This window comes from Felis catus, chromosome A2 (assembly GCF_018350175.1).
Source record: "Felis catus isolate Fca126 chromosome A2, F.catus_Fca126_mat1.0, whole genome shotgun sequence".
Classification (NCBI taxonomy): Eukaryota; Metazoa; Chordata; class Mammalia; order Carnivora; family Felidae; genus Felis; species Felis catus.
Window position 1 is genome coordinate 7808328 of NC_058369.1, and position 22031 is coordinate 7830358.

General features: G+C 56.2%; 1 protein-coding gene across 5 annotated transcripts; it reads right to left on the minus strand.

Annotated features, from left to right (window-relative positions):
* Positions 1 to 439: 439 nt before the first annotated feature.
* Positions 440 to 20094, minus strand: TYK2 (tyrosine kinase 2). 5 transcript variants are annotated; one of them, XM_045045398.1, is made up of 25 exons: positions 19989 to 20094; positions 18952 to 19130; positions 18471 to 18686; positions 14391 to 14514; positions 14111 to 14258; positions 13597 to 13760; positions 11650 to 12016; positions 11046 to 11243; positions 10790 to 10947; positions 8817 to 8925; positions 8536 to 8725; positions 8350 to 8453; positions 8083 to 8265; positions 7909 to 7996; positions 6855 to 6982; positions 5834 to 5969; positions 5597 to 5751; positions 4707 to 4857; positions 4185 to 4282; positions 3725 to 3917; positions 3278 to 3396; positions 2772 to 2944; positions 2440 to 2557; positions 1900 to 2010; positions 440 to 1814 (listed from the first exon to the last, which is right to left on the minus strand). In XM_045045398.1, the coding sequence occupies exons 3-25, from the start codon at positions 18664 to 18666 to the stop codon at positions 1680 to 1682; spliced, it is 3546 nt and encodes a 1181-aa protein (XP_044901333.1). In that variant the 5' UTR covers positions 18667 to 18686; positions 18952 to 19130; positions 19989 to 20094; the 3' UTR covers positions 440 to 1679. The 5 variants fall into 5 exon arrangements, 4 of the variants coding, with proteins under 4 accessions (XP_044901333.1, XP_044901334.1, XP_044901335.1 ...); XM_045045399.1 differs by having other exon boundaries at positions 19980 to 20040; XM_045045400.1 differs by lacking the exon at positions 19989 to 20094 and adding an exon at positions 19793 to 19816.
* Between the last annotated feature and the right edge of the window lie 1937 nt (positions 20095 to 22031).

Sequence of the window (22031 nt, forward strand, 5' to 3'; positions counted from 1 at the left end):
TTCTATCTATCGAGCTGCCAGGCACTCGACGTTACTATTTTCCCAAAAGATGACAAAGCATAGTATGTGTACAGATTTCCTTGTATCTGGACAAAGTGTCTCTGGAAGCAGAAACAGGAAACCAGATGACATTAATTGCCTTCAGAGAGACGACAGCAGTGGCTAACGGACATTTCACTGTTGATTTCAATATTACCTGCTTTCCCCCCCCCCACTGGCCTTACAACTATAATGCAAATTTAGTATGCAAGCTGTTATCAAAAGCAGATCTCAATACACGAGTATGGAGTATGGAATTATCTGGAAGAGGGGAGATGCAACGCACAAGGTCTTGAGAAGTCAAATGAGAAAGAAAAATATTACACGGCCTTTCACAATGTGGTTACACATCTGCCGTCTCAAGGACGTGTTGAGTAGAAATGCTTTGGCCAACACCAGATTAACAACAATATCAAATGTTTATTAAGTATTTGTTTGCAGGTATCTTTGCTAGGAGTCTGACATGAAGGACCTCATTAGCTATTTACATTAGTCCGCTGCAGTGGTGAGCATGACCACCCCCAGGTCATAGTTGAGGAATAAGGCCCAGAGAGGGAAAGCCATTCACCTGAAGTCACACAGGGGAGGAAAGGGTAGGTCTGGCACTCATCTACGTGGTATGTACCCCCTCTCCCCGCCCCTGCAATTCACCTATTTGGCACGTAGTTATTGAGAGCCCTCTGTGTTCCAGGTACTGGCCTGCTGCTCGCTGGTGATTCCGAGGTGAACAAAGCTTAAAGAGTTCAGCCAGGTTTTTTTCTGCAGAAACTTTGCTCCGGCTGCAATCCCCAGGGGCGCAAACACCTGCTGCAGAAGGGCCCAAGGACCACAGCCTCCAGCAGAGAAAATAGGAGTTTATTACCAGCTAGCGGAAATGGTGGGTCCTGAGGGTGGGAGCTGGCGGGGGAGGCGGGGAGGTAAAAAAATCGGGTTCGAAGGCCTGAGTAGGTCCTTGCTGGTCCTGGGTCCCTCAGGGGTCTGCCCCAGGCTCATAACCACGGAAGGTGCTATAGTCTGAAGGTGTGCATCCCCTCAAAAAAAATTTTTTTAAAGTAGGCTTCACGCCTGGTGCAGAGCCCCACGCAGGGCTTGAATTCACAACCCCGAGATCAAGACCTGAGCTGAGATCAAGAGTCGGATGCTTAAGCGGCTGAGCCACCCAAGCGCCCATCAGAATCCTTACATTGAAATCCTAACGCTCAGTGTGATGGTATTAGGAGGCGGGCCTTTGGCAGCTGCTAGACCATGAGGTGGAACCTTCAGAAGCGTCTTTACAAAAGAGACTCCAGAGAGCTCCCTAGCCCTCTCCCACCCTGTGAGGACACAGCCAGCAGGTGTGGGCTCCGAACCAAGAGGGCCTTCACCAGAAAGTGACCATGCTGGTGTCTTGATCTTGGATGTCTCAGCCTCCAGAGCTGTCAGAAATACATTTGTTGGTGAGCGCCCCCACCAGAGGTGTTGGTAAAGCAACCCGAGCGGACTAAGACAGAAGGAAAGTCCGTTCACAGAGGTGGGGTCTCCAGACAGAATAAGGCACGGGGAATGGTGAGGCCGACCTCTCCCCCTTGGGATCCTCTCGGGGCGGGGAGCCCCTCTCCTGGGTGTCTGCTCCAATACCCTGAGAGCTGGTGGTAGAGGCTTCAGCACACATTGAACACTGAGGCGGCCTGGCCTTGGTATTTCTCCTGGACCGTCTTGAGAATGGGGATGAGGTTCTGGAAAGTGGGGCGGAATGAGGCCTCTGCCTCCCAGCAGTTCTTCATGAGGAGGTAGATCTGGGGAGGAAAGTACTGGAAATGTGGCGGCTGCTCTTTCGGCAGCCGGCTGATGGGGAGGTGAATGGGGGGAGAGAGGGCTCACCTCGCAAGGGCATTTCTCTGGCCGCGGCAGCCTCTCCCCTCGTTCCAGCAGCTCAGTGAGCCTCAGCACCGTCATCTGCCCTTGGGTGAGGCCTATGAGCTCGATGAATTTCTACCCCCAAACAAGACAAGGTCTGTTCAGGAGGTGTGTCTACCTAGACAGAGGCTTCTAGCCCCGCCTCTGCTGCTTCTTGGGGCAGAACTTTACACTTATGACTTCATCTCCCTGGGCCTTGGTTTACCCACCTGTAAAAGGGGGCAGTAACATCTACCGCTGGGGTTACTGTAGAAGTTAGGTAACCAACATTCATAGAGTAAGTCTGAAACAGGTGTTTGCTATTAAGTCTCTCGAAAAACTGTTTTTATCTATCCAGAATCTTTTTTTTTTTTAAAGACTTTAAAGTAATCCCTAAATCCAACGTGTGGCTTGAACCCCATGGGATTAGGGATTAAACCCTTGCTAAAGTGGAGGGGCTGGGAATGCAATGCATGCCTTTCTAACTCCTCTGGAATGGGGTGGGGCTGAGGGCCTGTCTCTCACCGAAGGGGGGCTCTGGCTGGAGTCACAGTAGGTCAGCAGCTCATACATGGTGACCCCGAAGGACCAGACGTCGGATGCATAGTAGAACTTACACTCCTTCAGGCACTCTGGAGCATACCTGGGGGGATGGGGCACTCAGGCCTTGGGCCAGACCAGGTTAGAGTCTTACCTGGGGCTTGGGAGCTCTCTGGTCCCAGTTAGGGCCCCACCGGGGTGGGGGGCAACTTCACTGGGATCAGACCCTGTCATCTGAGACCCCAGCATCTATCTCCTTCCCCCTGTCGGCCCCAGGTGACCCTGACACCCCACTTCAGCTGGTCCTGTCTGGTCACCAGAACACGGGGCTGTCCCCATCTTCGCGCACGCGGTAGTACTCATGGCCTTCAGGCACAGCCTTGGCTAGGCCAAAGTCCCCGATTTTGACCAGCCTGTCGTTGTCCAGCAGCACGTTGCGGGCAGCCAGGTCTCGGTGGACGTAGTGCTGTGCATGAAGGTAGGCCATGCCCTGGGGGGAGGGGGAGCCGGGATCAGTGGGGCGGGGTAGGGCCTGAGGAGTCTTGACCAGGATCAGGAGGGGAGGGGGCGATCAGGTCAGGATGGCGGGGAGCAGGTGCAGGAGCAGGCAGGATGGCAAGCGGAGCCCAGCAAAAGGGAGGAGAGGTGATGGCAGGGGCGGGACAATCGGGAGGGACTGGGCCGCCGGGCGTGCCCAAGCGGGCACAGAGATTCCAGGCGAATGGAAACTGGGGATGCGGGGAGCCGGCCCAGGCCTGGGGACTGGTGAGCCGACTGTATGGGACCCTCAGGCCAGGCCAAAGAGGAGGGGCCGCTGGCCCACCTCACAGATCTGCTGGGCGAAGAGTAGCAGTTGGGCCAGTCCGACGTTGTGCCGGGGAAGGTAGTCCCGGAGGCTGCCCAGAGGCACGTACTCCATAACGAGCTGCACCGACTTCTCTCCTGATGCAGAAGGCGGGGCCGAGCGGGGATGGAGCCCGGGGCTGGGGGCCGCCCATCCCGAGAACCGCAGCGCCCCCGCCCCACCCCAGGCGAGGCCCTGACTCGGCCACTCTAGGCCCGGTCCTCAGGTGGGACAGCTCACCCTAAACCTCATCCCCACGTCCCCGGGTGACGGAACCGAAGGTCCCTCCCATCCGTCCTGGCCCCAGCTGCGGGCCAAGGTGGGAAGCAGGCAGCCCCGGCGCAACCACCCCACCCGAGGGCGTCCTCCAGTCAGAAGCTGTAATTGGCCAGGCCCTGCTGGCCCCGCCCACCGAGCCCCGCCCACCTTGGTCCTCACAGCATCCCTTGTATTTGACGATGTGCTTGTGGTAGAGCGTGCGCAGGATGTCGATCTCCCGCCGCCAGCCAGTGCGGAGCTGGGGGCCCCCGCCCGCCTTGAGGGCCTTCACAGCCACCATCTCGCCGGTGCCGTCGTTAGTCGGGTCGTAGCAATACAGACTGACCTTGCCGAAATGACCCTGGCCCCAGAGCACGCAGGAGGGTCGGCCCTACCCCGGCTTCCCAGGACCCACTCCAGTCGGGTCTGTTTGGAAAATCCCGGGCCGCACCTACTCCGTGTTAGGGGGTCTCCTTGGGGCCTAGGCCTCCTTTTCAAATCCTCAGGGCCTCCTTTGAGGCTGAGGGTCTCATAGGCCAGGCCCTTCCCATATTAACTTCTGACCCAAACTCTTTTTACTCCACCAGGCGGGCTTTTGACAGTCCGGGCCCTGCCCCAGCCCCCTCACCTCGCCCAGATCCCGGATCTTTTTCAAATAGCGCTTGTGGAAAACGGTGGGGTCTGATGCAGGCGAGTCGGGGTTCACAGCCAAGACGTCAGCAAGATCTGGAAGTCACAGTGGGTGTCACTGGACCCCTAACTCTTCCAGCTACTTGGAGGCACAGAAAGCAGGTGTCTGCTCCCCCAGCATCTGATCTCAAATATAAGGAAACTTTTTTGCAACAGCTGCAAAATTCCACTTCTTGTCCAAAATACAGAACTGGCTGCATCAAAACTGACGCCTGGAAGTTCTTAGATTGGGTAAAGGGTATTACATCAAGAGAGAAAGCAAAAGCAAGAGAGTTGCTGCAAGGGCCTAATTTGTCCAAAGAGGTTGTGGCTCTCCCTACATAAGACTTTAAGGGGAGCACAGGCATCCGTACAGCCTTAAATGAATTCGAAACGGGCACGCATGCCGAGTCCCTGTGCAGAAACCTCAGGTGCACCATGCAGGCATAAGCAGGGGTCCCAGCAAGGGGGTGGGGCTCACTCTGGGGCTGCAGCTGAGTGAGGTCACGCAGGATGGTGCGGAAGGAGGGCCGCTGAGCTGGTTCATAGGTCAGGCACTGGCTGGTGAGTGTGGCCAGCTCCGGGCAGGAGGGCTGAGGAAGCTGGTGCTGCTTCTGGTAGAAGCACTCTTTCTGCCAGGAAGGGGACCCACGGGAGTCAGTGCCCACCCCTCACCCCCACTCCTGGTCCCCTTCTCCAAAAGAACAGTCAAGCTCTCAGCGCAAGCTAGGTCCTTGTTCTTGTCACTCGCATTTTACAGATGTGGCAGCTGAGGCTTGGCAAATGGAAGCAGACTTGATCACCACTGCAGGGCCAGGACTTGATCCCGAGTCCAGCTGAGCGTGCTGGGCTCGAACACCTCACACTTGGCCCTTCCTGCCCTGGCTTCCACCCACCTCTGTGCCTAGCCCCTCCTCCGTCTGCCTCCGGGAAGCTCCTGCAGCAATTTGAACGCACCAGACCCTCGGGGCCTTTGTACGTGCTGGGACCTCTGCCTAGGCTGCGCTTCCTCGCCTGGTCACTGCAGTATTTCTGCACTTAGATTAAACCTCCTCTGGGAAGCCTTGCCTGACCCCTCCACTGGTTCCGGGGAGTCCGCCGGTACTCCCTCACCCCCACAGCCTGTGCTGCTCTCATCACGGCCCCGAATGCTCTGCTTAAAACCGAAACACGTCACTTATTTGCTGTATGTCACGACTTTATGACGTAGGGACGGGTTAACCCCAAGTGACGGATAACCTGATGGAGCCCCGGAGATACGAGGCCACACAGCCAGAGAGGAGGCAGCTCTGGACCCCGAACATGCCCTCTGGACATCTTGGAAGTGCCAATCCCCTTTATAGGATGGACCCAGACAAGCCCTGGACGTACCTCAGAAGGGCCGCGGCCCTGCAGAGGGGCCTCCCCGTCGAAGCAGATCTCCAGGAGGGTGACACCAAAGCCCCATTTGTCAGCTGCAGTGGTTAGGGTGCTGGCCCCACCTGACAGGCACTCAGGGGCTGTCCAGGGGATCCTCTCTACCCGCTCTGGAGCCAGGGTCAGAAGTCACCAAGGGTGAAAAGAGCGGGGGAAGCCCGTCCCTGAACCCAGCCCTGCCCGGGTCCTCACCCTCCCTGGAAAGGGCGCCCAGGCCCACACCGGGATCGCTCAGCTTGATGAAGGGGCTGGTGCCCTCCGCCAGTCCCAGCCGTGCCAGCAGGATGTTCCGGCCACACACATTACCATGAACCAGGCTCTTGTCTTCCTGTGGTGGGGTGGAAAGGGGGCGTGGCCAAGGGGGGGGGCGCTGTAGATGCTGCCCCCAGTCCCATCCATGTGGTGTCCACAGGGACGGCCCACGTGAAAGAAATAACCGAGGTCAAATACACCACAAAACCCATAAAACGATCATGGTCATCGTGGGGATCCAAATACGTGGTCATTGGGACCGGGGTGCACTAGGCACCTAGTAGGTCCTTCCAGTTTTCCCAGAGCTGGGGCCAAACTTCCGGTCAGGTCCAACTGCTCTCCTCTAACCAAGCCCGAGGAGCTCTTTCCCCAGGGCCTCTAGGCTGGCTACTCCTTTTTCCCAGAATGCACTTACCCAGATACCCTCGGGACTCCCTTCCTCACTGCCAGGTCACCTTAGTGAGGCCTTCCCCCACCCATCTATTTAAACCTTTGCTTCTTCCCCAGACCCTGCTTTTCCCCCCGTATTTCTCATGACTTCCTAAAACACTACGCAACGTAGTTAATTATTATTTGTTTGTTCCTCCCAACTAAGTGCCCAGCTCCCTAACAACAGAGACTTTTGTTTTGTTCTCCATTGTGTCCTCAGGGACGAGGACAGAGCCTGGCACACAGAGGTGCTCTGGAAACTGGGGTGACTAGGCCAGGAGGAGCTGGGATGAATGGCAAGAGTGACAGAGGCCGCGGAGGCCAAGCCCCACGGGACCTCAGACACTATAGAGAGAGGTGAGGTGTTCTCTTGAGGGAGATGGGAGCCACAGGGGTGTGTGAGCAGGACAGGTTCATGGAAAGATCCCCCAGGGCCAGTGTGTGGATTAAATAACGTGTTGAGGCCTCCACATCCAATGCTGAGGCCACCCTGGCGCTCCCATCGACCCAGGCCCCACCCACAGGCACGCACCAGGTAGCTGAGAGCGCTGGCCAGCTGCTGGGCCACTGCCACCTTCCAGGCCACAGGCACGTGGCCCCTCTCCCGCCGCAGCCACACATCCAGGGGTCCGTGCTCCACGTACTCTGTCACCATGATGTCTGCAAAGGCCCAGCAGGGGCTGCCCACCTACCTCCACCCTCCAGGGCACAGGTGGTAGGACACGGGGGCTGGGACTGTGGGTGGGGAAGGTGTCGGGACAGAGGCCCGGGGGGCAACTTGGGAGTGATGCTGGGGTGAGGGGAAATGCGGGATGGAGGGTAGGCAATGTGGGTGCAGGGTGAGGCAGAGGTGAATGCTGGCATCTGAGTCCAGGGTGGGGCCGGGGAAAGCTGACACGTAAAGTGACAACGTGAGGATGTCACTGGGGAACCGGGAGTGGGTACAGGCGAGTGGAAGTGTGGAGGTTAAGACAGGGGCATCATAAGGGCTGACAGGATCCCACCAGATTGGGGCACTCACGGGGTGTAGACCCGCGCTGGAGGGAAAGCCAGAGAAATGGACAGGTGGGGTTGAGAGTGTGGGGGCTACTGGCTGGGATCACCCTGGACGTGGAGTTTTGAGGTACACACAGGGTAGGGGTAGAGGTAGGGGCGGAGGCAAGAGATCTGGGAGGACTGGGGAGCCCAACGGTGCCGGTGTCTGCGTGGGGTCACAATGCCAGTGGGGTCAGAGAGTCGAGAGATGCCGGGGACTAGGGGTGTCAGGTGGTAGATGGGCTAGGGATCCAGCCAGGAGTCAGGGTGTAGGTCAAGGGTTAGGGTACAGCCAGGTACTGGAGTAGAAGGAAAAGTCAAGGTATAGTCAGGGATGAGGATGCAAAGTGAGTGTTGGGATACAGTCAGGGGGTGGGGTACAGGTTGAAGGTCGAGTAGCCACAAGTTTGAGGTGTGTAGTCAGAGATCATGGTATAAGTCAAGGTGGAGCGTGGAGTCAGGGGTGAAGACACAGGTCAAGGGTCAGGGTACAAGCCAGGGAGTGGGTATAAGGGGACTGCAAAGCGGGGGGCGTTGGGGGACCCACTCACTCTCAGAGCCGTGCACGCAGACGCCGTGCACAAAGGCCAGGTGCACGTGGGAGACCTGGCTCATGAGGCTGGCTGTCTCGTAGAAGGCCTGTGGACGTGGGGCAGGTCAGGTGGCCACAGACCCTGACCGTCCCCCCCCATCCTGCCACCTGGCCCCTGGCGGTGCTCACTCACCAGGGCGATGTCGTGGTGACTGGGGTCCAGCACCTTGAGTACCACTCGTAGCTCCTGCCCACGGTCCCCACTGGGCGTGGGGGGGTCCCCACCATCTGCCGTGCCCTCCTTGGGGCCTCTTTCCCCCACCCGTAAGATGCCCTCATACACATTGGTCCTCGTGCCTTGGCCCAAGTGAGACAGCTGGAGGGACAAAGCACAGAACGTCTCCATGACAACAGCTCGAGGCCGCCCTCCCCAGTGCCCCGGAGCCCCGACTGCACGGACCTGGGTAATGTCATCCTGGCAGACGCGGTGGAAGCTGAGCTGGCTGAGGTTGAGTGGCCCAGGGCTGGCCCGAGACCCACGCATGATGATGAGGTTGGAGAGCTCTGGGGGTTGAAGTGACATCACTGTGGGCTGGCACAGGGAGGAGACGCCCCCCCCCCCCCCCAACGGCTCCCCGTACCATACCTCCGGGCCGTGGCAGGCAGCAGCGGCGCAGGGAGAAACAGTCGTCCCCGGCCCGCAGCGAGCAGCCCTGCAGGGCGGTGCGCAGCTCCCGCACGCTCGGGAAGGAGCGGTCCCAGCCCTCCAGCTCGAAGCTCCCGGCCCGCAGCTCAATAGGGAATTTACGGAGGTGCAGCTGCTGCCCGCCAGGTGCCTGGGGTGGGTGGCAGGGGTGGGGGCGGTGAGCAGGGGTCCAGGCAGGGAGCGCGCCCAGCCCCGGCCCGGGACCCCCGCCCCAGGCCCACCTGGTCACGCTGGGCCACCGTGAGGATGAGACGGTTGAGGTGGCTGGTGCTCCAGTGGATGAGGTAGAGACCATCTTCGGGCCGCAACTTGGCCAGCACGAATGGCTCCCTGTAGAAGACAAGGGGGCGTGTTGGGGAACCCAGGGGTATGGCTGGACCCGCGCCTGGCCACAAGGACACACGAAACCTCCCTGACGAACGAGCCTGACAAACGTCAGACTCGGGCACTTACGTGCAGACGCTGAGTCTGAACACAGATGCGTACCAATTAAACACGGTCTTGCACACGAACACTCCCGGGGCGATAGAGGTACCACAAGAGGCATACGCTCGTGTGTGACAATGGCTGGACAGTGTCACCAACATGGTGACACACGCACAGACGATCAACTGCATTCAGACACTGGATGGGCACACACCCTGCCAGCCACCTTGACACGCAGCACGTAGTGTGTCGCACGTTCATAGGACAACAGTCACAGGCACAGCCGCTTACCTGTTATGACGTGGTGGCACAGGGGCATCGATATCCCAGACCCAGAGGTGACAACGTCGTGAGCACAGATAGGCAGTACGTGGGCTGCAGCCACAGAGGCCCAGACACCTACGCGTGCGGGGGCTCACGTGCTACTAGACTGAATGTCCATGTGTCCCTGGAATTCCTGTGCTGAAACCTAACCCCCAAGGTGACGCTGTGAGGAAGTGGGGCCTCTGGGAGGTGATCAGGTCACGAGGGTGGAAAGCCCACGAATAAGATCAGTGCCCTTATAGAAGGACCTCAGAGAGCTCGCCTGCCCCTTCCACGTGAGGACCCAGCCAGAGGGCTGTCTATGACCCAGGAAGCGGGGCTCTCAACCGAACACCGGACCTGCCTGCACCTTGAACTTAGACTTCCGGCTTCCGGAACTATGAGAACCAAACGTCCGTTGCCTCTACATCACTCCGCCAATGCTACTGTCCTAGCCGTCCAAACAGACCAGGACACACGCTGATGCGGCCCCCGGACCCCAGGACGGGTGGCCGTGCACATCGGCTGGGACATGGCACAGCCACGGCCCTCAGGAGGTGGGATGGCCGCTTCACCCTCCTCTGGGGTAGAGACCAGGCTCCGAGCCGTCGGACCTCTTAGACACCTCGATGGCCCGTCCTGGGGCCGCAGATGGCGCAGGACCGCCCAGGCACGGGTATGAGGCACAGACGAACCGCGAGTCACAAACCCTGACCCGGGAGCATGCAGGATGGCCACACGCGTGTCTGAGGACCACTTAAGTACTGACACTTGATGTCCTTGGCCCCGTACGTCCGAACAGAATTGCACAGACAGTGACCTACAATTACCAGGACACACACACACACCTGTGGGGATGTAAACACGCATGTATGTGAAGGGCCACTAGCGTTTGTCCAACCTACAGCTCCACAAAGATCACCCGTCCCGTCACGTAAGAACAGGCAATGACGATTTTATATGCAATCGTAAAACACAGCTGCACCCCAAAGAGCCGTTAAACGTGTGTGGTGACAGTCCCAGACCCAGGTACTGTCATGACACGTGCCCACGCTGCAGCAGGCACCCTCTTTCCCCCTGTAACCCGAGGCGTGCACACGTGCATCCACTCCCACACGTGCACCCACGGGCATGCACACATGTGTACACACATGGACGCCATAGGCACAGATGCATGTGCACGTGTGTGTGCTTACACACGGCCACACTCACAGCTGCGCTCACACACATAGGCATGTACTAAGACAGGAAGGCTTGCTTGCACGTGTATACTCTCACACGGAGGTGAGCACACACCACACACACACACACACACACACACACACACACACACACACACTAATGTGAACGCACGCGAAGACCTCGATACAAACACCTCGTTCAAGCCTCACTGTCCCTGGAGCTTGCGGCCCGGCTGGCAGCCCCACGTCGCCCCATGTCACCCAGCCGCCCTCCCAGCACTCACAGCAAGGGCCCGTGGATGCCATCCCGGATGCTCATCACCAGCCGCGGAGGGGCCACCTCCCGGCACAGGTAGTGGCTCGAGTCGGCCGTCAGGCGGAAATAGCCGTCCACCAGCGACACCAAGGACAGGGCCACAGCTCGGGAAGGCAGGGTGAGCTCCTGCGGGCCGGGGTGGGGGTGGGGGGACGTCAGGCAGCCATCGCAGACCAGAGGCGCCCCCCGCGCCTCCCGTCAGGCCCGCAGCCCCAGGGCCCCACCAGGCACTTGTCCTGACAGTGGATGCTGACGTGGCGCTCTTTCAGCACCACGTGGGTGATGTCCTGGAAGTCACAGAAGTAGGCCCATGGCGCTTCCTGAGGCCTGTCCACTGGCTGGTTGCCCACCTCCTGGGCCTTGCTTTTCTTCCCTGATGGGCCAGCACGGGGGTTCCTGCTGCAACCATCGCCACCGGGACCCTGGAAACCCGGCAGGGCCGTGCCAGCTTAGTCCTCCGCACAGTTTTCCCGGGGACAGGCTCCTCAGGCATCCCCCTAAGTCCCCGTGTCACAGATGGGACGGAGACCTTCCCCCAAGAGACACACACGCCAGAAGACAGAACCTCAGGGAGGAAGAGAGGGGGAGCCGAGCCCTCTCACCCCCAGGTACCAGACGAGGGTCCCTCAGAGATGCAGACCTCAGAAAGTAGGTCCCTAGGGGGGAGACAGAGGCTGCTCCCCAAAAATCCACCCCAGGGGACAGACAGACACACCCCAGCGCCACGTGGGGAAAGGGCTCACGGCAGCCACCCTTGGAGGCCAAGGCTGAGCAGGAAGCCCAGCCCCAGCCATCGGGGCCCCCGGATGGAAGAGGCACTCTGCTCACCTCTGCCTGGACTGGCCGCCACCGGATGCCACCAGTGCCTGTCACCAGCACCTCATGAGTAGGGGGTCCGGGGGCCAATTCAGGCCCAGGCTCCGGGGGGGACTGGCCCCCGTCCTGGATGTAGCAGGGGTCCCCCACGGCCTGGGCCTGCTCCTCCAGCCGGCACACGAGCACGCGCTCCGTGCCGAAGCGGGGTGCCAGCTGCTCCAGCGTGGCCAGGTACTTGACCATGATGACCGGCTGGGAGACGTGGCCCGGCTGGAAGGCCCGCACAAACCTGCGGAAGAGTCTCCGTAGGCGCAGCCGTGTTAACGCGTTGTGCCGCCGGAGCTGCAGCCGGAAGGAGCGTGGGATGCAGTCCTTGAAGCTGGGGGGACAATCAGGAAGGGCTGGTCAGGAGCCCGGTTGCAGGCGTAGCCGCGTCACGCCGGGTGAGCGGCCTAACCTCTCTGAACCTCAGCTGCCTCGTCTAGAAAACAGGCCGGCCGTCGTGCAGGTAGAAAGAGAGCAACGCAATAAAGGGCCAGCACAGGGAGGCCAGCCGGTGTCAGAATTCTGGAGCAGACGACGGGGCTAAAATCCCAGCTCTTGGACAACCTCCTAAAGCGCTCGGTCTTCTCATATATAGGGTGGGATCAAACAGGGCCCACTTCCAGGCCTGAGGCCTGAGGGCTGCTGACTGGCACACAGTAAGACCTACGTGAACATCAGGTGTTACTACTGGAGAAGTCACGATTAGTTTTTATCACCAATATGATGATTATCGACAAAAGGCACAGCTCTGGGAGGCCCCTCTGCTCCTCACAAACCCTTATCCTCTCCCCTCTTCTCCCACCGCCTGTCTGGCATCTGACCTCCAGTACAGCTCACTTAGCTAACAGATTTCTGAGCCTCAGTCTCCATGTCCCAAGCCCTCTCTCCCACCCCTAGATCAGAGCGATCCAAAAGCTTGAGGTTTTAGCTGCCTCTTGCCCCCACTTCCAAGCTTCCCAGGGCTCCTTGGAGCCCTTGGGAGAAAGGTGCCCTGACTACAGCCTGGTGGACTCAGGCCCCCATATTCCAAGTTCAGATCTCCAAGAAGAAAGCCGCTGCTGCCCACTGCCTCTGGGCCTTTGCGTATGCTTTTCCCTCTGCTTAGAATGCTTGGGCAACACAGTCCACATCTGAATAAAGCTGACTCAAACTTCAGGTCTTAGCAGAAATGTCACTTCTCCCAGGAAGCATTCTCTGATGTTGAGGCTAGAGGGGGTACTCCCTCCGGGCTTCCAAGCACCTTGGACTTTGTTGTCCCAGCCTGGGTCTTCCAGAGTGATAACACGACAGAAATGGAAAGACATGTGCTTTAAGAACTGTTGGTCTCGTAGGATCCATTTCTCTCACTGCCTCTTCCAGGCAGTGTACCCGGATTACCCAGGCCCTCACAACAATGGAGGTGCAGACAGCTCACTCCCAGCTCCCCATGCTCCTATGTCCTTCCTTCCCTTGAACTCTAAGGAATTCTCCGAGTTTACTCTGCTCCACCTACACATCCTCCAACATATCTGCCAGGCCTCAGGGTCTTCGCACTGGCTGTTCTCTCTGTTCAGGACGCCCTCCTCTCGGATACGCACCACGCTCCCTCCTTCACTTCCTTCAAACCTTGGAATCTGAATGCTACCTTCTCCTTCCTCCCTTCCTGCTTAATTTTTTCCCCTCTGTGTGTAGCATCACCTGAAACCCTGGACCTTTCGCTTTTGCAGTTCTGTGTACTGCCTGGCTCCTTGACCAGACGTGAGTTCCGAGAGGACAGTGATTTTTGTCTGACTCGTTCACTGTTGTGGCCTCGGCACCCGGCACCAGCGCCAGCATACGGCAGGCACTGAACAAGCGTTTGCCGAATGAAGACGTTGCAGGATGCAAGGTCTACTGTGACTCCCAGATACCTGTCCCCGCCCCATTCCCGGACACCTGATCTTCTTGGCCACCTTCTCCAGGGGGATACCATGGCAAAGGGCGAGGTGGCAGAGGTGCAGAAAGGCCATGCCCAGGCTCTCGTTCTTAAAATGGTGGATCTCCTCCTCGCTCGACAGCTCCCACAGTGGTGCCACATCATTCACAAACTCGTGCTTGCCCTGGGTGGGTGGGGGGAGCGGGCAGAAAGGGAGGCATGAAAACCTGTTCCCTCTCTGGCTTCTGTCCACTTTCGGGATGGGAGGGAACCCCCATTTTCTGGAAAGGCCAAATACGCAGCATACATGCCTCCTCTGCCCCACCCTCGGCCTGTGGCACACATCACTAATTGATCACAGCACTCTCTCCCACGCAATCCTGTCTCAGAACCCTTTGGTTCAGACAGCCAAAGGATCCCAGACGGCAAGGGCTGAAACCCATTCGCTTTAGTGAACTGGGGAGGGAAGTGGGGCTCCTCAGCTACCCGAGTCCCTCACAAACAGCCCCACGTCCCCAGCAGCCCTGCACACACCTGCTCAAAGAGGTACTCAAAGGAGGCTGGGTCCAGGAGTTGCACCCCCTGCTCTGCCTGTTCCGAGGAAGACTTGGCCCTGGTGGGCCCACAGCGGTACACGGCCGGCTCCTGAGGATTCATGCTGTGCCAGTTCCGGAAATAAAACCTGCAAGAGGGGAGGGAGGGGGAACAGCTGGGGCCTCAGCGTGGACTCAGACCAGCTCCAGGAAGGTGGGGTGCTGGGGAACGAGGGGGGCAGAACAAAAGGGGGCGAGACTTCCAAGGGGCCTTCACCCACCTCATGCGGAAGTACAATGTCAGGTTCGTGTCTCTGGAGACCTCCAAGATGTGGTTTGGGGGCAGCCACACCTGGGCCTGGGCATCAAAGAGGGCGAAGAGATTGAGGCAGGATGGAGTGATGCCTGGAACAGGGAAGAAACAAGATCAGGAGTCCACAGCTGCTGCCATCGGCCTTGTGGACCCCCTCATAGGCCTGGCCCTCCCCTCCCCTCCCTCCCCTCCCTCCCCTCTGCTCCTCCTGCACATCGAGCGCAATGCAACATGTTGACCATGCTGCGGCTTCACAGACTAGATTTCCTATCCTGGTGTCTGGACAACGGGATGTTGGCGGAAGGGAGACGCAGATTCCCAGGCCAGGAAACAAACTGTCTCGCATCTTCCCTGTCTCAGGGGTGGTGGAGACCCCTTGGGCCGAAGCTACAAGATAGAAGTGAATCATTCAACCTGCATTAGATTTTAGGTAAACCTTTGCTGCCCTTGACCCAGGAAAATTTGGGAGGCTGCCATTCCTAGAGCAAGAACCTATCCTAGACCGACCCACCCAACTCTACAAACTGCTGGCACTCTGCCGGGTCTCGCTCTGAACTCCAGCCCCGGGGGAAGAGCCACCTGCCTCCTGGCTGTCTCCCCCTGGATGCCAGAGCCCTCTTAGATGTGCCTTGTTTCAAAGAGATCTTGTCTCAGGTCCCCAGACCTGCCTCTTGTCTGCCCAGTCCTTTTTTTTTTTTTTTTTTTTCCCTTCTGTCTGCCCAGTTCTTTAAACTAGGACTTGGTCCTTGTCCTCAACTCCCCCGCCCAGCACCCCACATCAGACAGGTCACAAGGCCTGTTCTGTCCGCATCCTCCAATCTCCCTGGGTTCCTTCCGATCCAAAGCCCAGCCCTAGTCCAGCCTCCAGACTTGCTGTTGTTTCCCACACCGGCCACCCAAGGCATCCTTTTACACACGTCACTTAATATTTTCATCTAAGATAGTCCATCCGGAATCATTTATAATCACCAAAGTACAGAGACAAGATAAAGACCTAAAACTTGACTGCAATGGAAGCCTCTGCCTACATTCTCTTCCTTTTCCCTCCTGTAAAGAGGTAACCATACTCCTGAAATAGAGTTTATCATTTCCATATCCTCTATGACCTAGTCTCAAGTGTTATAAGCTCTAAATCTAATATTACACTATAGGTGTCCTTCTATAATTTGGTTTTTTAATTTTTAATGTTTATTTATTTTTTGAGAGAGAGCGAGCGAGCGAGTGAGCAGCCAGGGAAGGGCTGAGAAAGGGAAAGAGAATCCTAAGAAGGCTCCGCGCTGTCAGTGCAGGGCTTGAACCCACAAACTGTGAGATCCTGACCTGAGACGAAACCAAGAGTTGGAGGCTTAACCATGTAAACCAACCAGGCGCCCCTACAATTTTCTTTTCCTTTTTAAAATTTTTATTTATTTAAAAAATTGGTTTAACCTTTATTCATTTTTTGAGAGAGACAGAGAGAGAGAGACAGAGCACGAGCAGAGGATGGGTAGAGAGAGACAGAGACACAGAATCAGAGACACAGAATTCGAAGCAGGCTCTAGGCTCTGAGCTGACAGCTTACGTGGGGGTTAAACCCACAAACCGTGAGATCATGACCTGAGCCAAAGTCAGACGCTTAGCCAACTGAGTTACCCAGGCATCCTGCCCTTTTTAACGTTTATTTATTTTTGAAGGAGGGAGAGACAGAGCATGAGCGGGGAGGGGCAGAGAGAGAGGGAGACACAGAATCCGAAGCAGGCTCCAGGCTCTGAGCCGTCAGCCCAGAGCTCGACACGGGGCTCCAACTCGCGAACCGCGAGATCATGACCTGAGCCAAATTTGGACACGTAACCAACTGAGCCACCCAGGCTCCCCTCTTATTTTTTTGTTTAATGTTATTTATTTCTGAGAGAGAGGGGAGAGAGAGGATCCAAAGTGGGATCTGCGCTGACAGCCGCAAACCCAACGCGGGGCTTGAACTCACAAGGGCGACATCATGACCTGAGCCAAAGTCAGATGCTTAATCGACTAAACCCCCAGGTGCCCCTGCTTTTTCAAGTTACAATAGGTTTTAAAACCTCACACATGAAGGGTGCCTGGCTGGCTCAGTTGGTAGAGCGTGTGACTCTTGATCTCAGGGTCATGAGTTTGTAGCCCGGTGTTAGGTGTAGAGATTAAAAAATAAATAAAAATTAAAATTAAAAAATGGGGCATCTGGGTGGCTCAGTTGGTTGAGCATCCGACCTCAGCTCAGGTCATGATCTCGCAGTCCATGAGTTCGAGCCCCGCATCGGGCTCTGGGCCGACAGCTCTGAGCCTAGAGCCTGCTTCAGATTCTGTGTCTCCTTCTCTTTCTGTCCCTCCCCCATTCACATTTTTTCTCCCTCTCCCCCTCTCTCAAACATAAATAAACATCAAAAATCTCTTAAATAAATTAAAAAAAAAAAAACAACTTCCCACATGACATGTGTAACTTTGGTGAAATTCCTTTTTCCTGACTATAGAACATTTCAGCATTCAACCTGACTGCAATTTATGCATTCTCCTACAGAGGGACTCTGAGACAGCCTCCCATCCTTCACTAAAATAAATGAAGCAGCTCCAAACATTCTGGAACGCGTCTCCTAAAACATATGAGCGGAGCGACCATAAAGTACCCATCTAGGAGTGGAACTGTGTGGGATGATGCAAATCGCTCTTCAAGGTCACTGTGTCCAAGTGTACTGCCTCCCGCAGAAGGAGAATGCCTCCCTGAGAGGCAGCTTCCTAAAGAACCAATCTGTTTTGCTCTCTGGCTTGAACTTTCCACGGCTCCCCATTGCCCCATGAGAAAGCCCAACCCCCTCAGCACAGAATAACCATGACCTGGACCTGGACCCTGACAAATAAGGTTCCACTTTCAATTCCTACTTCCCTTACCAAATTCTTAGAACTCACAATGTAGTCCCTCTTAAGGTCTTTTGCTTCCTCCAAAGATCAGGCTGTCTGGGCCCTTTACAAATCCTGTTCCTTCTGCCAGGCATGCGTCACATCACCCGGCACTCCTGTCTGAGCTCTTGAAGAATCGGCCACCAATGGGAAAGCGCAAGGTGTGACAGATATCCACCATTAGGCCCCCATCAGACTGTGGGTGAGGAGGTTTGAGAGAATTTCCTGGAAGACGGGGCCAATAAGCAAAGTCCCACTGGACAGACCTTCTCCTTCTCTGGAAGAAGAAATTACACTTTTGGGGGCACCTGGGTGACTCGGTTAAGCGTCTCTCTTTTTTTAATTTTTTTTTCAACGTTTATTTATTTTGGGGACAGAGAGAGACAGAGCATGAACGGGGGAGGGGCAGAGAGAGAGGGAGACACAGAATCGGAAACAGGCTCCAGGCTCTGAGCCGTCAGCCCAGAGCCCGACGCGGGGCTCGAACTCACGGACCGCGAGATCGTGACCTGGCTGAAGTCAGACGCTTAACCGACTGCGCCACCCAGGCGCCCCTCTTTTTTTAATTTTTTAAAAAATGTTTTTATTTTATTTTTGAGGGAGAGACAGAGCGCGAGTGGGGGAGGCACAGAGAGAGAGGGAGACACAGAATCCAAAGCAGGCTCCAGGCTCCAAGCTGTCAGCACAGAGCCTGATGCGGGGTTCAAACCCACAGACTGTGAGATCACGGCCTGAGCTGAAGTGGAACGCTTAACCAACTGAGCCACCCAGGCGCCCCTGATTTTTTTTTTTTTTTAAGTAATCTCTACACCCAACCTGGGGCTTGAACTCACAACCCTGAGGTCAAGAGTCACATGCTCTACCAACTGAGCCAGCCAAGTGGCCTTTCCTGAATTTTTTATTTTTCTCCATCAGCCATCTCTGCTGTTTTCCTATTCATTGTGTTCCTTGCTGGTTTTCCTATTGGAATATCAGCTCTACAAAGGCAGAGCTCTACAAAGGGCTGGCACACTACAGTTCCTCACTCGATGTCTGCTGAATATTCGAATGGGCAGAAGGATGGATGGCTGGATGGGCCCAGCTGCTGCTCTCAGCACCCCCACCCCCCACCCCCACCACATGGCCGATGCCCCAGACTCACCGACTTTGTGTGCGATGTGGATGCAGACCTCCTCTGCGGTCAGTGTGGCCTCGCTGAAGGTGACCCAGGGGTCCCCGCCATCAGGGCCAGCCCAGTGCAGAAGGACCTTTAGGCCTCCCCTGGAGACCATGGGCTGAGCCTCATCCCCATCAGGCCTGCTGTCCCTGGTGGTGGCACCCCAACGGCACAGAGGCATGCTCTTGATAGCTGGCTTGGCTGGGAAGAGACAGGCCATCAGCCCCCAGACCTTGACCTGACGTCCCCTCAACCTTCCACTCATCCAGGCTAAGGCCTGAGGGGAAGATTCTGGAACCCCCTCTCTGTATGACCTCAGACACCCAATTCCTCTCCCTGAGCCTGTTTCTACATCTGTTTGATGGAGTTAGAGAGCATGCCCGCACCTATTAGATCTGTCACGAACAATGATGAACCCCTTTATTGGACAGGCTTGCACCAATATAAAAACCTGTTTTGAACCCACCTTCCCAAAATCAACAGGCAGGCAGGTGTGGTGAAACAGGCCAGGGGGGCAAATCTTGGATCTCTCCGTGTCAAATCAGACAAGTCACTTAGCCACACTGGGCCTCAGTTTCCCCACTGGAAAATGGAGATGCTGGGAGCGTTGCCATGAAAAGATGGTTGTAACATCACAGCTCAGCCCTTAACGCAGGCATGAAAAAATAACAAATATGACAAAAACAAGAATAAAATCATTATTATTGCTTCCATCGTCCTCTTACACGCCAAGATTCCTGCCTCCCACATCTACCCTGGTGAGTAACCCCAGGTACTGCCGACTCCCCTGAGCCTAGGACAGGTTGTGTTTCATTTTCTCCCTTCAAGCCAGCTGTGGGGTTTTTTCTAGAGCCAGGCCCGGGCCTCAGGCCTCCAAGTCCTCCAGTTTTAAGATAAACAGTGATCCGGAGAAGAGAATGTCGTCATAGCACAATGTCAGATTCCTCAGCAATCAGCCCCTCTCTGAGCCTGTGTCCTCGTCTGGAAAATGGGCGTATAACAGCCTCTCCTCCCTCAAAGCGTTGTTGGGAGGATTCAGTGAGATGAGGCAGGGAGGGCGCTCAGCACAGGGCCTGGCAGGCTGTAAGTACTTAATAAATATTCGCTATTATTATGTGTTAACATTTGAGAAAATATGGTGGGGACGTCCATTTCCTCCTTCCTCATCCCCACCGGGTCCAGAGCCAGCTTTGCAAATGGGGTTGGAGGTCTCCACCCAGGAGGTCCGCATCGCCCCCCCCACCCCAAACAAACACCCAAACCTCGAAACTTCGCTGGCAGGGGCAGGAACCACGAGGTGCACCCACCAGGCATTGACCAGTCACAAGGCAGCGGGTGTTGCTATCCTCACCACCCCCCCCGCCCCCGCCCACCGGCCAAGCGCAGCCACTCCCCCCTCCCCTCCCCGCAACCCCCTCTCCCCTTCCGTCCGCTCCCCGCCTCCAGCCGCGCCTCCCGCCGGCCGCTTCCCTCTAGAAGACCTCCCGGCGGCACCTGGCTCACCCTTTCCCGGACTCTGGCTAGGACCCGGGACCCCGCCCCACAGCCAAGGGCAGCCACCGCCAAATTGCCGCCGAGACACCGCCTCCTATTGGCCACCTGAAATGGGCATAGTCATTGGCCGCCGCTGTGACCCGTCGCAGGTAACCATTGGTCCTTTCGTTGCAATGGTGGAGTTCCTATTGGTCCTCAGCTTCACTTCCCCCTCCCCCAACCGCGATTGGCTGGGGCGGCTCCTGGATGCACTTCAGCGTCAGCGACTGGCTGTTGGGGAAAGTGGGCGGAGATGCGGAAGGGGTGGCTCGCTGGGGTGGCTGGAGAGTGTGGCCTGCCAGTGACGCCTAAGCAATTGCCCACGCGGACGGTGGGCCAAAGTTAGGCTTTGGGACTTGGTGTAAACCCCGTGTCCTTATCTTGGCGATCAAGGCTGCAGCCCAGCCAACCGCCATTCAGTCTTTCTTCGTCCTGTTAGGTGACTCCATTCCATTCTGCCTCTCTTCCCTTGTCCCTGCCTGGCCAGCTCCACCTAGCTGGATGAAGACCTCCTCCACCCCACCCCACCCCACCCCACCCCACCCCACCCTCACCCCCATCCCACCCCACCCCCACCGCAAGGAGGCATTTTTGACCTACCTGCTCAAATCCTTTTCCTGATCACCTACACCTCTGAATCTGTCAAAGTAGCAGCTTGGATGTCCCACCAAGTTTTTTGGTTTTTGTTTTTTTTTTGAGTGAGAGAGAGAGGGAGCACGTGCGTGAGAGGGGGAGGGAAAGAGAGAGAGAGAGAATCTTTTTTTTTTTTTTTTTTTTTTTTTAATTTATTTATTTTGAGAGAGAGAGAGCAGGGGCGGGGCAGAGGTGGAGGCCGGGAGAAAATCCCAAGCAGGCTCTTAACTGACCGCGTGCGGAGCCGGACTGGGGCTAGAACCTATGATCTGTGAGATCATGACCTGAGCCAAAGTCAAGAGTCCTACGCTTAACCTACCGAGACCCCTGGCACACCAAGGGAGAGAGAGAGACTCTTAAGCAGGCTCCACACTCAGCGCGGGGCTCCATCCCACGACCCTGGGATTATGACCTGAGCCAAAAGCAAGAGACAGTGGCTCAACCTACTGAGCCACCCAGGTGCCCCTCCACCTTATCTGAGTTCTAATGGACACACAGCAAGTCGCTGTCCTTTACTCAAAAGGCCGTGCACCGAGTGTTTTCATGCATTATCTCATTTGGTCCTGGCAGCAGTCCACTGGGGGATGAGCCCATCCCCATTTCTCAGAGCAAGAAACTGAGGCACAGACAGGTGACAAAGACCCTCTCCTTGACCAAACTAATCAGAGCACTCTTTTCGACTAGTCCTTGACCTTGGCCTGAGCCTATCTTCAGCCTGTTCCGTCCAGTCTGAGCAAAGAATCCTTTAAGTCGTCAGCCACTTTTGATATCTGATCAAGTTCCTCCCAGTTGGTGTCCACAGAAAACTGGAGAATTATTTGGTGTGGAAAACCCACATATTGGGTATCAGAAGTATTGTAAGTAGAGAAAGCTTTCCTTTAGCATGCATTAAAGAAAACTTTCATGGGCTTCGCCTGCGGGTCCAGTTTTAAAGAACAACAGTAATAAGGCAACTACCCAGCCCAAGAAATAAACACTCACTCCTCCTCAGAAGCTCCTTGTTCTAAATCAGCAAACCCATCTTTCTGTCCCTTTGTCTGCTGTACTTTTCTTTGCAGTCTTTTTTTCCCCAAGTTTTTATTTATTTTTGAGAGAGAGAGAGAGAGAGAGTGCATGCACGCGCATGTGCAAGCAGGGAGGAGCAGAGAGAGAGGAAGAGAGAAAATCCCAAGCTGGCTCCACACTGTCTGCCCAGAGCCCTACTTGGGGCTTGAACCCGTGATCCTTGAGATCCTGACTTGAGCTGAGATCAAGAGTCTGATTCTTAACCGACTGAGCTACCCGGGCGCCCCTTTTTGCAGTCTTTTTTTTTTTTTTTTTAAACGGGGCACTAATTTATTTATTTTTAAATGTTTATTTATTTATTTTGAGAGAGAGTGT